This window comes from Protopterus annectens, chromosome 11.part0 (genome assembly GCF_019279795.1).
Source record: "Protopterus annectens isolate FY-2018-M chromosome 11.part0, PAN1.0, whole genome shotgun sequence".
NCBI lineage: Eukaryota > Metazoa > Chordata > Ceratodontiformes > Protopteridae > Protopterus > Protopterus annectens.
Window position 1 is genome coordinate 768,486,897 of NC_056745.1, and position 18,149 is coordinate 768,505,045.

Consider the following 18,149-nt stretch of genomic DNA (forward strand, 5'->3'; position numbering starts at 1 on the left):
GAACATCACATCCTTGAGATCTATTGAGCACATCTAGTAGTCCTTGTGCAACAATGGCAAAATGGACTGAACTGCAACCATTTGGAATCTTGCTTTCTTTATGCACTCCTTTAACTTGCTAAGATCCAGGATAGGTCTTAGGTCCCCTGTCTTCTTCAGTACTAAAAAGAAACAGGAGTAGGTTCTGAATCCTCTCTGTTTGGTTGGGACCTGCTGCTTGACTCTTTTTTGCAGCAGCTCCTGAATTTCCTGTGCTGTCTGCTTCCACTGACCAGGTGGCAAGTCTGGGAGGTTTCTTGAGTTTGGAGGGGTAAAGGGAAAGGGAATATAATAGCCTCTGGATATTATGCTCAGCATCCAATGGTTTTGAGTTAACTGGGTCCAGGCTTCGGGATGCAAAGCTAATAGTCCCCCGACTGAATCCAGAGACAGTTGGGCAGCACCTCTGAAGCACTGACAGGGCTTATCGGAAGGGGGTTCTAAACCCATGGTTCTGTGGACCCCCTCTGCATCTGGAGCGGTGCCTGCCATCAAACCCTCCTCCTCTGCCTCTAGAGGAGGGTTCTCCATGCAGGTCCTGGAAAGGCCCTTGGGATTTGTGGAACCATATTTTCTTGCCCCCATGCTGGTTTCTGGAAAAGGACTTTTGGGGGTGGAAAATTTGATTCCAACAGCAGAAAGTGTCTTTCCGTCCTTTTCGCTGCGTGTGAGGGTGTCTCTAACCAAAGGCTCAAAAAAGGAGGCGCCATTGTAAGGGGCACTTACAAACAATGTTTTGAAAGGCTCTGCAAAATCACTTAGCCTCACCCAGGCATGCCTCCTTGGGGAAAGTCCTGAACTGGCTACTCGTGAGGTACCCTCTATGGTATGGGAGATTAACCTCATTGAAGAATTGGCGATGGATGAAAGAGTGACCAGCTTGGGAGAAACTTTCTTAAATTCCTCCACAGGCATGGACTCCAAGAGGGAAGCTGTCAGTTCTTTGACCAGGTCCCTCTGTAGATGAGTGAAATGAACTATATAGTTTAACAACTTCAGCGCAAAAGTTGCAGAGGTGTAAACATGCTTCCCAATTTTTCCAACACTCTGGACTCTGTTTGGCGGATGAACATTGGCATTCTCCTCTGTCAGTTCTTTCTTGGTGGCCACTGCCACCACGATAACAACGACTACAGGACCTTACTCCAGTGCTTCCTGTTAGTAGGGGGCACTAAACACCTATCGGGCAGCTTGGGTATAAGCTTGATGGCATCCAGCTCCTTCCACGTGTGGCGAGATATTAAATCCACCAGGGGATCCGCTGGGAGGGGGGCACCTCCAAGACAACTGACTCCTCAGAGGAAGGAGGTTGGGCAGACCACTCACTTTTCTGCTTCAAAATTTCCAAGATGTCTTAGAAGGAGACATCCTCAAGTTGGGATCAGGGGGATCCTTCCCCCTCATCAAACTCAGTATCTTCAGTTAAGGACTCCAAAAGCAAGTCCACGTGCCTCCTTTTACACATCTTCTGAGGAACCTTCTTAGTGGAGTAGTCTGGGGGGGTATCATAAGAGGGGGATCACTCCTGAGCAGGGAAGTCTTAGAGGCTGCTTGGGACGGGAAGACTCATGGTAGGACAAGAGAGAGAAAGACCCGGATACAATGGAGGTAAAGGGGGTGGATTTTGAAACTTGCACAGTTAAATCTCCAACTCGAGAGAAAACCCTCTCCACCACATGAAAGGCCAAAGGGCCAGGTGAAGCCCCATCCTAATCCCCGGACCCAAAGCTACCAATAAGAGATGGACAGGACTTGTGCAGGATCCACAGCTTCCTGAAGGGATCGACCCTGAACTATCAACTGCCGAAGCCCCCAAGGGAAGGGACAGCTCCGAAAAGCAGGGCGAAGATCCCAATTCCCCAGACCAGTCACCAGTGCCATGGCTAGAGATTCACTTTGCTCCAACAAGGCCAGAACAGGGCTAGTTAAGGACATACCTGGCATCGAAGAAGAAAGCTTCCTCCATGCCACGTCTAATGCATACAGTAGTCCTGAGTCTCTACACTCCAAAGCCAGGAGACAGATCGGAGGAGTCTGGATAGAATGATCTGGGTAGCTCATGGATCTGACAGAGGATGGAGGGGGAAATACCCCAATCTGGATCCGGGCCTTAAGTAACCTCCTTACTATCCTGTCCATGTCCGCTTCAGACAAGCTTCTTGAGCACCTGGAATAAGCTGCAGAGGGTGGCCAGGAGTGCTTGGATTGAGAGGATGGGGCCAGAGACTGAGTCAAGGGCAAGAGATCCAAGGGCCTAGGATCCACAGCAGGAACAAACCTCGGAGTCGGGGAAATGGAAATAATCTCCCCCGGATCTGAAGAGACCGAATTAGAAGCAGACTGCTGTAGATATGAAGGAGTCAGATGCATAGACTTCTTCAGCTTTTTAGCAGAGTGTGTCCCTCAGGCAGGCAGGGCAGGACCTCCTGTTTGACTCCTTAGATGAAGGAGAAGACGATGAAGCCAAGCTAGGGGTCTGAGCCTTAGCTGAGGAAGGAAGATGGCTCCTGAGAATAAATTTGTTCCATCTGCCTGCAACAAAAACTGTAACTACTGCCAAGATTAAACATCTAAGCTTAACTTTTTTTTTTTTTTTTTTTTTTTTTACTACAGAGAAACGGAGAACAGAGCAAAGCTCTCTCTCTCTCTCTCTCTCACACACACACACACACACACACACACACACACACACACACACACTAGAAAGAGGGAGGAAAGAAAAAAACTGCCAAAGGCACTTACAATACGACAAAACTCTACCCAATGCTTGAGAGAAGGAATCCATGTCTGACTCGCAGGAGTGGCAAATGAGATCCGAGGTAGTTCGGTGGATGCAGGGGATTGTGGGTATGAGGGAGGAGCTTGAGAGTCAGATCCAAGTCTATGGAAGTGGCCGAGCTGGATCAGACAGTCGGATCTGAGACCCTGTCATGAGGGTGAATGAAGGAGACAACATCAGATCAGCTTAACAGCTTAATGAGCTAACTGATGTAAACAAATGGGGCCTACAGCCAGGCTTCCTACAAATGCTGCAAGAGACTGGCATACGCAGAATAAGGCTCTTCTAAGTCTGAAGGATCTTAGTGGACATGAACTCATCTTCCATTTGAATTTGACTATTACTGTTACAGACTGTATATTGGCCCAGCTGTTTTTAATGGCCCATTCCTGCTTGCCAGTCATGTGTAACAAGTACAAAAATACTGATAATAAAAAGTCAGAGGACATGTCCAGATGTGACTGGATCACATTTTAGTGGCCTAATGTCAACAGTTTTCCTTGCATGGAACACTAAAAAATAGGTTTATAATGTGTCAAACAGTTGTTTTAATCACATATTTACCTCTGGGAAAAGTTACAATTAAGAGAATAATCAATACTACTTTTAAGGCCAGCAAGAAACTCTACATGTTTACCATTAAAAAGAATAAAATCAGAACAGAATACATGCCAAGGATCATAACTTACAATAGAAAAAATATGTACAAAATTGAAGGGTATTCCAAAAGAAAACTGTGGTATGCATTACGATGCAAAAAACATGCTTATTCAGATGCAAATGCTAATAACTTATAGTCCTGTTTTCAGTTATTAAGAGCTTTCCTAGGGGTGCCATCACTAAATGGCATAACAAACAAGTGAAGAATACATGTGATCAAACCGGGTGGTTTATCACCTGTTACCTGTGTGGTTGTGTATGTGACTTAAGTAATTCAGTACTTAGTATACTTCTGGAATTTAAGCTGCATTTCACATACTGCATTCGCAAATCACAACACTGCATTTTGACAAGCACTAGCAGCCATGCAGTTCATCACATAGATATGTCCTGGACATATTCAGAGCAAAAGTATAAAATAATAAACTGAAAATGTACAATAAATATCACACAAGTGGGAGATAAATCCAAATGTTTAGTTAAAAAACAAAATACAGTTCAGTGGAAAAAATGTAGAGGAAAAGGATATAATGTAAGAGACAGTCAAGGGATTAACCAAGTGGATGCCTACGACGTAGTTAGATAAAGTTAGGGAAGCAAAGGAAAGGAAGGTAGGAAGGAAAAAATACATTGCATATAGACACTGTTCAGGAAAGATGGTGAAGGGAGACAAGTATCAAGAAATTAATGACAGAACAAAATCTGATCGTGAGGAGTAGTGGATGTAAAGTCCATAGAAAAGGCACCAGAAGTTTGGGAAGGAAATGAAAATCGCAAGTGAAAGGAGCAAACCCAAGACTGGGATAGACAACCTGACCACTTTAAACCTACATTTTCTACATATACCTTAATATTAACTGACTCAGTCTTGAGCCTTACCTGTACTGCCCTGTAGCAAATGAAATTTTATACATGACTGCAGAATGCAATCACTTGTTGATTAAACCTGCTTAATATGCATCACGAAGAAATATCAAATAATAATTTCTAATCTGATTTCGGTTCCGTAATAAACAGTAAGTACAGTTGTGTACACTTACCATAAATGTAGATGTTTGAGTGTATTCACTGTTGCAGTCATCACACATGGGTTATCTTGCCAGGGGTAGTCCTCTGTCGGCCCGAATACCAGAGGCTTATTATTTCTGCGTCAATTGCTGTCGCTTCAGGACTGACGTCAGGTCGTCAGTGGTATAAAAAACAGGCAGCCAATGCCATTACATCAGTTTTTCTTGCCCCAAATGTAAGGAGCCCCCAAATCGGGAGCTAAGTTATGGTGGAAAACCACCACCAGTAAAAAGTAAATACCAATAGCCCTGTAAGGAGTGAGGAAGAGAGAGAGACAAGGGGGCTGGAGGGTGGGAAACCAGGACTTCAACAGGGAATACACTTATGGTAAGTGAACACAACTGTACTACGTTCTTCGTGTTTCACTGTTGCAGTCATCACACTTGGCTTGATTCACAAAGCTGAAGAATGGGAGGAAGCAGTCAAGAACAGTTGGGGCTGGCTAGTATGCTCTGCAGGACTGCGGTTGCAAAGCTCGCCCTGGATTTGGAAAAGATGGGCAGGTGGTAATGCTTGGTGAAGGTATGAACAGAACTCCAAGTTGCAGCTTCCAGAATGTCCCTGGTAGGGACTCCTCTGAGAAAGGCTGTAGAGGCTGAAGTTGCCCTACTGGAATACGTTCTGAGCCACTGAGGGGGTGGTTTCCCATTGTGTTTGTAACAGAAATGGATACATTATGCTATCCATTTGGAGATGGTTTGTTTTGATATGGCCTTACCCTCTGCCCTGGTGCAAAGCTGACTAGTAACTGGTCAGATTTCCTAAAGGGCTTAGACCTATCAAGGCAGAATCTGAGCTGTCTGTGCACATCTTAAGAGTGCAGGATCCTTTCCCCCTTATTTTGAGGATTAGGGGAAAAAGGTGGGCAAATGGATAGATTGGTCGAGAGCCACACTGGACACCACTTTAGGCATGAAAGTTGGGTCAGCATGAAAAATTATGAAGGGTTCCACAGCCATAAGTGTTTGTAGCTCAGACACACTTCTAGCTGAAGTGATGGCCAGAAGCAAGGCTTCAACTCTGTTGACCATGCAGGCTCAAAAAGGGGGGGGGTGGCGTGAGCTTTTCCAACACAAAGTTAGGGTCTCAAGCAGGGGGTAGGGGCTCTTCTTGGTGGCCTTAAGTTGTTAGCCCCTCTCAGAAACTGCTTGATGAGAGGGTGTGAGAAGAGAGGTGGCTCAGTGCTGTAATGAGCACAGATGGCAGAGGCATAGATCTTAATGGAAGAGAAGGATAGGCCCCTGTGGAGTAGGTCTGCTAGGTAATCCAGGATGAGAGGTAAGAAGGGCTGTGCTGGATCCACTCCTTTAGGAACAATACCTTTTCCACTTGTCAGCATAAGATTTTCTAGAACTGGGTCATCTGGCTTCACATATGACATCCAGTACCTGCTTGCTTAGGCTGACCACTGGAGGAGGTCAATTAATAAGCCAGGCTGCAAGGTTCAGGGTTTGTAATTGCAGATGCAAGAACAGTCCCTTTTGCTGAACCAGGAGATTTGGGATCTGGGGGAGGTGCCATGGAGGCAATGGTGACAGACTGCATAGTAGTGGGTACCAGTGTTGGCATAGCCAGTCTGAGGCAATCAGGACTGCCCTTGGTCTTTCCTCCCTTATCTTGATTAACATCCTTGTAAGAAGAGGTAGAGGGGAAATTGCATAGATTGAGAGGTTTGCCCATTGGAAGAATAGGGCACCCACTTTCCAGGCCTTGCTGTGAGGTTCCCTGGTGCAGAATTTGCTGAGCTGGTGGTTGTAAGGGGAGGCAAAAAGGTCCATCTTCGGGGTACCCCATTTCTGGGTCACAAGGCTGAAGGTGTTGTGGTTTAATTGCCACTCGTGTGGGTCTAGGAGATTTTTGCTTAAGTTGTCTGCCAGAGAGTTTTGGTTGCCTGGCAGGAATTGAGCTTGCAAGTGAATATGCATGGATGAGGCTGTGTTTCAAAGGGTCATGGCTATCCTGCAGAGTGGGTAAGAGTGGGTTCCCCCTGCTTGTTGATATACCACATCAATGTGATGTTGTCGGTTTTGATTAGTAGAGGCCCCGGAGAGAGTAGGGATCTGAAAGCTGTCAGACCATACTGAACAGCTGGTATCTCTTTTTGGTTAATGTGCAGATGAATTTGATTTGGGCTCCAGCGGCCCTGAATGCACCTGCCATCCAGATGTGCACCCCAGGCATAGCCTGATGCGTCTATGGTTAGGGTCTGGGCGGCGTGGGGCTGTGTAAAGGGAAGCATCTTGTTGTGGTTGCATGCTGCTGTCCACCAAAGGAACTCTTTCCTTAGACAAGGTATCATGGGTATGATAGGTTCCATGTCCTGAGAATGTTGGCACCAAAGACTTTTTAAGGACCACTGAAGTTTCCTCATATGCAGTTTGGCATATGGAATTAGTAGAATGCAGGCGGCCATGAACCCTAGAGCTTGCAGGATTTTCCTTGTGGATAACTGGGTTCTGGTGGCCATTTGAGAGAAGTAGCCTGTCAGATAGGCTTGTTTTTCTGGAGTAAGGAATGCCATCTGGGATGCTATGTCCGAGCTTGCTCCCAGGAATACATTTTTTTGACTGGGAACTAGTTTGGATTTCTTTTCGTTGATAGTGTACCCCAGGGAGGTTAGAAGGTCCTTTACAAATGTCAAGTGCTGCAACAGCTTTTCCTGACTGTCTGCCTGAATCAGGCAATCGTCCAAGTAGGAGTAAATTTGAATATTTCTCTGTCTGCAATAGGCAATGGCTGGGGCCAGGAATGTTATGAAAATTCTGGGAGCAGTGGATAAGCCAAAGGGAAGTGCAGAGAACTGATAACGCATTGATCCTGCCCTGAGACATAGATATTTCCTGCAGGAGTCCCTGATTGGGATGTGCAGATAGGCCTCCTTTAGGTCTAAGGTGGCTAACCAGGCATCTTTGGACAGCATAGGAAGAAGCTGCTGTAGGGTGAGCATTTTGAATTTTGGTACCACCAGGAAGGTGCTTAGAATGGATAGATCTAAGATTGGGGGCCAGGTGCCCACTTATTTGGGTACCAGGAAAAAGTCTGGAATAAAAACCTTGGCCTAGATCTAAGATTGGGGGGCCAGGTGCCAACTTATTTGGGTACCAGGAAAAAGTCTGGAATAAAAACCTTGGCCTATCTGTTCTGCAGGAACAGGCTGAATTGCCCTTATGGAGAGCAGGGACTGAACTTGGTTTTGTGCCTCTGCCTACTGGTTTGGAGGAAGGTCTGGGAACCCTTTTGGGGTTGGCAGCTTGTGGAAATAAAATTTGTACCCCTGGGATACTATGTTGAGGACCCATCGATCGTTGGTGATGGAGGTCCAGTTTTTTGCATGGTGGGCAAGTTTTCCTCCTAGGGGCACAACCAACTGGGCAGAGGTGATGGAAGGAGTTGAGAAGTCATTCTGAATTCTTTCCATAAGGGGGTGGCTTAGCACTCCCTGTTTTAGAAGTGGAGGTACTCCATTGTTTAGATCTCTGCATACCCTGAGACTGTAGTCTGGGGGTCTGTTTCCCCTAGGTCTAGTTTGAGGTGGCCTTTAGGAGGCTGGAAAAGACCAACGTTTTGAGGGGCAATGCCTCCTGACTCTTGGAGGTTACACTTGCAAAAAATCTTTGACTGTCTGCATAAACTTAGCTTTTTATTCCATCTTTTTTAAAACCTCTTCTGCTTTGGTGCCAAACAGATTGTCCTTGTTCAGAGGTGCGTCCAATAATTTTGATTTGACATGGTCTGGCAAGGTCTGCTCCTTATGTCAGGCATGCCTTCTAAGTACAGAACCTGTGACTGCTGCCCTGCAAGATGCTTCTAGGGTGTCAAACCCACATTGCAGGGTATGCTTGTTGACTTGGCTTGCAGAATGCATAAGCTCCTGTAATTCTTTATTTTCTGCACAGTCAGGGAAGGTAGATAATTTTTGATTAACAAGTTCCATAGTATGTTGCTGGTATTTCAGAATGTGGAACTGACAATTTAATGCTCTGATGGCAAGAGATGCAGAGGTGTATACTTTTTTACCCCATCTATCTAAACCTCGAGAATCCCTGTCCGAGGGGGTGGGATTCTTAGCTGTAGTTGCTTTTATTCCTTTAGATCCTTGGGAGATGACCTCTGGGTCAACAGTAGGATTTTTGAAAATAAATTTATGAGAGTCAGGGACTCTGTAGTACCTGTCAGGTTTACTGGGAGCAGGGGGTAAAGTATCATGAGTTAGACTGGATTAAATAAAGACATTTTCCACAATATCCAGAACAGGAGGGATAGCTAAGTGCTTTGGTAAATCTAAAAATTCCGAGTCTCTTTTTGTACTGAGGATAATCCTGACATTCCCAATGGAAACGCTCTCTCAAAGTATGTAAGGTTTCATCAAAAGAAAAATCCTCTAGAGGGGAGGCAGAAGGAATGGAGTCCTCTGCATCTGAATCCTCATAGGCAGATAAGGGCATGTCTTCATAATCAGAAACCTCAGAGTCGGACTCTTGGTCAGATAATGCTGCTGGGGACAAGTCTATTTTTCTTTTAGCAGTGGAAGGCTGGCTTCCCCTAATCAGCATAATAAGGTCTTCCGCCATTTTAAGCATCTGTGATTGTGGCAAGGAAGCAGGCACTTGACTTAGAGTAGTCGTTTTTTTAGGCTAGCTTGTACTCTTGGCCTTAGAAACTCGGTAGTTTTAGAAAGAACTGAAGACGCAAAAGAAGTCATCTTTTTGTGTCGAATATCGGTAGTGCAAAGAACTTCCTCAGAAGCTGGAGCCTGCACAGCAGCTCCGAACCCATCCAAGGTAGAGACATCTGCAGGTTTCATAGTCAAAGAAGAGTCTCGCGGCATACCGGACTCCGGACGGGTCTTGGTAGCGGCCTGCAAATCCATCGAAATGGACATCAGGGGCTGTGAAAGCGCCTCACTGTGTACCGGCGAACTGGCGACTAGATTAATGGAAGCGTCGTCAGCAGTTTTGGACCTGTGCAGTCTGTCTCCGTCTTTATCCTTATGTTTTTTCAGAAGATCAGTAGTCGGATGGCTTACCGAAGCCATTTCAGAATATGGAGATCGAGAATGAAAGTATTTAGTTACAATAAGGGCCTGACGACAAATAATTTGAGTGTTGAACAAAGCACAATGGTCTGGGCCTAAACAGGTGACAGTAAGAATGGAAATCTTGGTGTGGTATTTCCTTTCCACAGGTGAGACAATTGTTAACATTTTCTGACATTGGTTAGAGCAAGAAAAAAGGATCCCCAACAGGGTGCTTAGCTTTAGAAGACTTCAACTTCAATGTCAGAAATGAAAACTCAGGTAGAGGGCAACCAGCACTCGTGCGAACTGCTTCTGCTTCGGGCTCCTCGGCAAGAAAGACCGATGTAATGGCATCGGCTGCCTGTTTTTTATACCACTGATGACCTGACGTCAGTCCTTTAGTGACAGCAACCGATGCAGAAATACTAAGCCTCTGGTATTCGGGCCGAGTGAGGGTTACCCTGGCAGGATAACCCACACTATAACTGCAGAAGTCTATAAAAGTTTCACTTTCCTGACACTATGCTCTCATGCAAACTAGGTTGGGAAATCTTATTCATCATGTTTAGTTAGGTATAGGGAAAGCTAAATATCCAATTTGTTTTTTATTTCTCTATACATCAACTCTACAAACCAAGAAAAAGCCTGTAATCTTCCTATGATTAAAGAAAGAAAAACTGGTCTAAGATTTTGAACTTTATAAAGATTTTTCTATAAATGCATTTGTACTAAGAACTGGAAGTATGACAAAAAAGTAGGTTGTTAGTTTGTCAACAGGGGTACTACATGCCACAGCGCACCTTCCTACACTGGCATTCCATCCTCTGGATGCTGCAAAAAATGCCAATCACTTCAACTAAACTTTGTATGAAAATGTTATCCCCCAAGAAACAGAAAATATTTTCATTGATTTCTAGTAGTACTACAGTATACCAAACAATTTAAGAGAAATAGAAGCATGATTCCATAGCAGTCTTTATACAACAAATACAGGCAGTATTTTATAGAATCATTAGTAATGTCTTTCGGCTTTTCTGGTTTTCCCCGGTTAGGGGTCGCCACAGTGGAACTCCGGTCCGCTAATGATTGGCAGTGGATTTTTATGGTGCTGAGTTGCCAGCCCGACACCCAACCTTCAAGGAAGGAACACCCATTCACGCTTGCACCTACCTGCACGTCTTGAATGTCAGTCGACCATGGGGAGGGCATGCAGACTCCACACAGAAGGCGTTCCAGCTGAGAATCAAACGGGAGAACCTCTTGCTGTGAGGCAACAACACTAACCACTGCACCACTGTCACTAAAGAGTGATAAGTGAAATGGAAAAAAGATGACCAAATACAATATGCTCATGTAATAATAACACTTCACCTCATAAGGTTTCTGTGCCACCCGACCCACTCAAGATTTGCACAAACTAAAATGAGAAACTCAGCTGGAGACCTTGACTTTGACATAATGCAACCTCTGCCTAGGAAACGCCCATGTTATAAAACTTGTGAAGTGAAACACATTTTACTTGCCTTACATGTGAGAAGGCAACATAAATATCCAAAAGGAAAATGGTGAATTACAAAATGCCCCAGTAGTGAATACAAACACAAAAATTATGACTCCCTAGCAGCAGAACTAAAAATATTTCATGCAAATATGAAATGCTCCATGTCACTGACCATAATATACTCACTTTTGAGGTTATACCAAAGAAATGGGTAAAAAAATCTACCTGTCCTTTGTGCATGCAAGTGTTTTCTGTGTTAAAATTTGGTGACAGGACATTTCCAACCTCTCCAAAAATTAATATAAAGCAAATAGATGCCTTTGTTCAGTAACTATGGGACGCAAAATGAAGAAAGTCACAAAGAAAAAAGTATCAAAGAGAGAGAAAAAAATGCATTACTGTATTACTATAGGCCATGAGAAGGAATAGCAAAATAATGACCATACCCATCACATGTTTCTCTACAACGAGGCCAATGACATGTAAACAAATTCCCTCCAGCTGCTGCGTTATCTGCAAAAGAAAAACAAGTCACATTCAACTTAAGTTTTTTTCTTACATCTCAGCATAGCTAAATCCAGTGTCAACCAGCTAGTATTAACACTGCATATGTCTATGTTTAAAAGTTACAAGCAAGTTATTATAAGGATATGGCAGATTATGTAACAAACCCATAGTAAGCTCAACTGTCAAACATCAATAACCCAAAACAGATTCTACCAGTTATTATCTTGTACCTGTCAGTGAACAGACCCAGACATTTACTAGCAGTCAGCAGTTACAAATATGCCATCTTTTCCGAAAGATGTTTATTTGTTCACCAGCCATCCTTAGCTCACCCTACTATTCAGGCATGACCAAGGGGCAACTTCAGGTGTACTCTCCAGTCCAGCTGGTGAACCTGGGTATCCTGAGGCAATGTTACAACTGCCTCATGTACACAGACAATCCTCTCCTCCTACCACAAAACACTAACATATGTGAGAGATGCAATTATACAGCCAAACTGGAGGCTAAGGTCTCTCCACTCAAGATTGGAACAGACAGTCGTGAGGAGAAGGTTAACACTTGCACCACACCTCCAGCCTCACACAGACCTACTAAACCAGCACTGGCAAAAAATACACATAAATACACTAAATCATACTTGGAAGCTCTAAATAAAAACCTGCAAAAGCATTCGAGAGCTCCAAAGCAGACACCCAAAAAACCTGCACCTCCCTTCACAAACCAGACAACACATAAAACACAAAATCAATGTGCCGAACAATCACAGCCCTTAAGGCGAAATAACATACCTAACACACTAGTAACAGGTGACTCTACAGTCAGGCACACAGACGTCCCACTCGCTAGGCTGGACAAGGAGAAGGTTACGGTTAGCTGCCTGTCGGGAGCCAGAATCCGCCACATAACACAAGCACTCAGGTCACTCCAGAACAAGTACAAATATGACTCTGTCATTGTTCATGTTGGTGTGAATGACCTGCGATGTACCTCCCTGGACTACATGAAAAGAGACATGGAAGAGCTCTCTGATCATGTAGCCCAGGCGGGTATGACCCTGACCCTGAGTAGCATCCTGCCCTCACCAAGAATGATACCTCAGTATAAAGAAAAAAATATCAATTTCAACAATTGGCTAAGCTTCTGGTGTCATTCAAAGGGGATCCAGTGTCTGTCAGCCTGGGACGACATGCTCGACAAGCCGTGTTGCTTTGCAAGAGACTGCTTGCACCTGTCACCCCTAGGCTTTCGAATACTGGCCAAGGCTCTTGCTGCCCCCATAGTGCCTTTTTTAGGCAAGGCTCAAAAGTCAAACCCACCTCCATAAACAGCACAAATAAAAAAATGAGGGTTACGCTACTCAACGTCAGGAATTTAAATCTCAAAATGCATGTGCTGGAAGCAGTCCTCAGTATGGAGAATGTCGACATCTGTGCAGTAACTGAAACCTGGTTCAAGGCTCCAGAGAGCACTCCAGCACTACCGGGATACAACTCATACCACACACTTCATCCACAGAACACGGACCGAAACACAAAAGGGGGGGGGTGTATCCATATTCATCAAGGATACCTACACCTCCAGGTTAGTGGCGGAGCATGATATCTCTGAGATCATCCATGTGCAACTAACATTGGGCAAATCTGCAATGCAAATTGTGGCCTCCTACAGATCACCCTCCATGACCCAGGACCACCACTCTGCCTTTCTGGAGGTAGTGGAAAACATGAAGGTCCTGCCAAACACCCTGATATTGGGTGATTTCAATTACCCTACCATTAACTGGGAAAACTACTTGAGTACAAATTCCCAGGCTCAGCGCTTCCTGGAATTTATCAACTCAAATGCCCTGGATCAGCTGGTAAACACCCCTACCAGAGATGAAAACATACTGGACCTGGTCATCACCAACATGGGCAGCAGGTGCTCTGCACCAGAGGTCAACCTGTCACTGGTTAGATCAGATCATAAACTAATCACTCTGGATGTCCACACCCCACCACCACCGCCAACCAAGGAAACCACAGTGAAAAACTTCTCTAAAGCAAACTTCACCTTACTTAAGACAGAGGTGGTAAGTTTCACAGCCCCCACGCTAAAGGATAACACTGCCCAAGATGCACAATCCTTTACAAATGCACTCTATGAGCACCTACAAGGATGCATGGATCATGCCATCCCGAGCAAAACCAAGACTCACACCCCTAAGAGAAGGAAACCAGTCTGGTGGACCCCTGCCATAAACAGGTTATATAATAAAAGGAGGAAACTAGTTCAGAAAAAAAGCAAATCCCAAGATGGAAAGACATCCCTGATCAGTATCAGTAAGAAACTAAGGTCCCTCATAAAATCATCTAAGGCTAACTTTGAAAGATAACCAAAGCCTTCTTTAGCTATGTCAAGAATCTAAGTGGCAACTCACAGATATGCTCTGAGCTAGTGCAAAATAACACAAAATATAATGAACCTACTGATATTGCCAACATCCTGGCAGATAGATTCAGTGCAAACTCCACCCCCTCTCACCTCCAAAAGGGCCCACAACAATACTGGAAAAGTGTAGTGTCCCAGAAATCACAGATGCACAGGTGAAAACAGCCCTTTCAAAAGCCAAAAACACAGTGTCAATGGGGCCAGATGCTGTCCCAGGATGCATCTTGCACGAACTACAGAACGAATTAACCCCCCACCTAAACACGCTGCTCAACCTCAGCCTCTCCACAGGCTACGTGCCCATAGAATGGTGCACAGCAACAGTTATTCCGCTCCACAAAGAAGGGGCCACAAATTACCCTGGTAACTATCGCCCCACAAGCCTGACTAGCCTGGTCTTCAAGGCTATGGAGCACATCATCATGGAACTCGTTAACAAAGACATTGGGAACCTCCAGACACTTGACCCGACCCTGTTAGGTTTTGTTAAAGGCAGATCATGCCTACTAAACCTGGTTGACTTCTTTGAGACAGTCACCAAGGCCATAGACGAGGGAAAGGTGGTTCACACAGCCTACCTTGACCTCCCCAAGGCATTCAACACCATTCCTCACTCAGGTATTATAGAAAAACTCACCAGCCTGAACATAAACCCCTACGTCACAAGATGGGTTGCGAACTGGCTTACAGACAGAACTCACGCGGTAAGAATAGCAGGCTCCAGGTCCAGCTCTAAACCAGTCACAAGTGATGTCCCACAAGGCTCGGTCCTGGGACTCCTACTGTTCGGCATATACTTCTCAGAAGTACAGGCAAACACAGGAAGACTATGGCTAACCAAGTTCGCCAATAACTGCAAACTGGGAGCCATAACTGACTCTCTGGTTGACATGGACATCCTCCAAAAAGGCCTTACTGAGATGGACACCTGGTGTCAAAGTCATGGTCTCAAGCTAAATGCCAAAAAATGCATAGTCATCCCATTTGTGAAAAACAAAACACCCACGAATTGCAACATAGGTGGCAGCCCCCTTAATACAGAAGAGGTAATAAGAGATCTGGAGACCCAGGTAGATAGTAATCTCTCCTTTGACAATCATATTGCCAAAGTAGTTAAGAAATCCTTCTATGTGGCCCATCTAATTACTAAAGGGTTCGCATCTAGAAATAAAGAGGTTACAGTGCCCCTCTACTCGTCACTCATCAGATTCATCATAGAGTACAATGCCCCATTTGGGATGTACCTCACAAGACACTTCCAACAGCTGGAAAGACCACAAAAGTACCTCACCAAGAGGATTACTGGCCTCAAACATATGTCCTATGCAGACCAACTGAAAAAACTCTGGCTGTACTCAGTGACATATTGCTTAATCAGAGGTGATCTCTGCCTGACTTACTAAGCCATGTCCAACTCAGAATTGATGGACATGCTCCACCTAAAGAAATCCAAGTCACTGCGTGGCACACGCTCTAGTGAGCTGAATCTCGCCACAACAATAAATAAGAACATGCTGGAGGGATAGATTTCTGTCACAGAGACTCCCCATGCTTAGGAACAAAATTCCTATCTACATTAGGCAAAGCCCCTCACTAACACTCTTCAAGAGAAACCTTGACGAGTGGATGGGTAACAGAAAATACACCCCTGGGATCACTTCATTGGCTCTGCTTCACAGATGCTCAGTTAATTAATCAATGGGGCGGCGAAAGCCGATACACTCTGGCTAGGATTATAAATGCCCTCGGGCAGATAGCCTAGTACCTACCTATGAACCTATAAATGTATAAACACAAAATTTATTTTATTTTATTTTTATTTTACATTTATTGACCGGGCTGGTCCAGCTGGATATTGAGTCCATTTTCAGTGGAGGCCCGGGGGAGGAAAGTTCCAAAAATACTTTCATTTATAAACAGAATTAAAGAGAATAACATTTTAATGAACATTTAAAGTGTCAAGTTCTGTCAGGAGCAAAAGTTAGGACATTAACATACTAGCAGTCAATTTACTTGTGGACTAAAAAAAAATTAGTAGGCAGAAAAGGTGGAAGTGGTAGAAATAGATGGAAATTTTAGTCAAGGTTTATGCAGGGGCAGAGCCAGCGGGTTCTAAGGAAAGTTTTGAGCTGGGTTTTAAAGCAGTGAGGAGAGGAGATGGAAGAGAGATTTTTCAGGAAGAGAGTTCCAAGATTTTCCAACAGTGTTAGAGTTCAAGGAGTTACCTGCCAAGCTGTTGGCTTTACAAGTTGCTATGAAGTGTTTGTTAGAGGAACGTAGGCTTTTGAGGTTGCAGTATGGAGTTATAAGGGAAGTGAGTATAAGGGGTATTAGTGGGCTTGTACAGAATTTTTTGGGCTAAGGAGAATTGATAGAACAAGATCAGATTTTGCAATTCTAGCCATCCTAAGTTATTGCAATGGTGGGTTCTGTAAGTAGAACCAGAGGCAAATCTGGCGATACTATAGTAGGCAGTAGACAGTTTCTTGAGGTTAGATTTGGAGATGTTAGTATAAATAGGTGAGGCATAAAGGAGGGTAGAAACCAGATGTGAGTAGGCAATGGAGGTTCTGGGCCAGTGGAGTAAGGAATGGATTGATTCTATAAAGTGAGCCTACTTTTCTGTTGACTTGTTTAATAGTGTTATTTATGTGAGAATCAAAGGCTAGGTTGTTATCTATTTCAACTCCCAGGAGCCTAGTGGAGGGGTCTGGAGATATACTGGTGCCATTATTAGAGAGGACTGAGAAGTTGAGAGGAGGGGACTTGCGGGTGGGGGAGAAGTGTAATAATTTGTTTTTTTTTAGGGTTTAAGATTAGACATCGTTTATGGAACCAAGTTTCTGCAGTTAGAAATGTCTGCTGGGTGATAGAGTGTAGTTCAGAGGATGATGAGGCAAAACAGATCAGAGTACAATCATCAGCGTATTGTATTACATGTAGCTAAGGGAATACTAGTTTGCAGATCATTAATAAAAATAGAAAAAAGAAGGGGCCAAGAATAGAGCCTTGGGGAACTCCTAGGAAAATGGGGAGGTGGTTGGATAAGTTATTATGCCAGAGTACTGCCTGTTGTCTATTTTGAAGGTAGGAGTGGAACCAATTTATAGCACCAGAGTCTAAGGCTAATGTTTTCAGTAAATTTATTAGAATCTGGTGATTGACCATATCGAATGTCAGTTTAAAAGATGATGAACATACTACAAACCACAAAAATGTTCAAATTCAGGTAGTTTAACAAATTTAAGACATAAATGACATTCAAAATGAATAAATTCCATATCAACAGGAAATGTGATTAAAAACTGTATATTAATATAGTTAGCATTATTTTTCATATGTGGAGGTATCCTCACCATTCATTATTCTGTCTGTGTTAAGACCTTGAGGTAACATGGTACTGAAACTTCTTCAAAATAAGTAAATGTAGCAGCAGTATGCTAAAGTAAATGCAATAGTTTTTTGAGGAAAAACGTGTAACGCTGAATAACATTTGCAGTTGTCTTTCAGGAAAACCTACTGAAAACTATTAAGTTGAGATGTACATAATTATTTAAAAAAAATCTAGTTGTTGCTTCTATGAAACTGAAGCATAACTGTTGAAAGAGTGAAAAGTGCCTTCTGAAATATTCTCATCTTTGCAGTTCTTGAAATATAGTGCTCACTGAAATTTTATTTATTTATTTGTTTTATTCATTTATTTATTTTATTTACTTTTGTTAACCAGGAAAGTCCACTGGGCTGGTGTCAGCCCATTTTCAGTGCAGGCCTGGGGAGAAAAGCTCGAAAACAATATACATGGTAATATAACTTGTTTAGAAAGTTAATTACAGCATATAAATTTACAGGAGTAACAACATGAGAATCTGAAGTAACACTGAACAATTATATGGCTATAAGTTATGAAAGTAGACTTAGATACACAGCAAGGTATTCAGTATATGCAGAGTTTAACAGAAGACAAATAATTTACACATTCACAGTTTTGTTGTACATAAAAGACCATGGGATTAACTATACAATATTCATAAGCTAGGAGGAGATAACTACACAAATTTTTCTTATATCACGTGAAGCAAGATTGGGTACACTGTGCTTTTCAAGGGGAATTGGGGATGGTGCATGGGCAGAGCCATTGAGAAGAG

General features: G+C 43.7%; 1 protein-coding gene across 1 annotated transcript in view; it reads right to left on the reverse strand.

Moving 5' to 3' along the window:
* IPO8 (importin 8) overlaps window positions 1-18,149 on the reverse strand; it is a 3,293,983-nt gene that overhangs the window by 1,050,652 nt on the left and 2,225,182 nt on the right. The window contains exon 17 of the mRNA XM_044088203.1: window positions 11,511-11,577. Coding sequence (XP_043944138.1) covers window positions 11,511-11,577 — 67 coding nt within the window. The remainder of the gene's footprint in view (window positions 1-11,510; window positions 11,578-18,149) is intronic.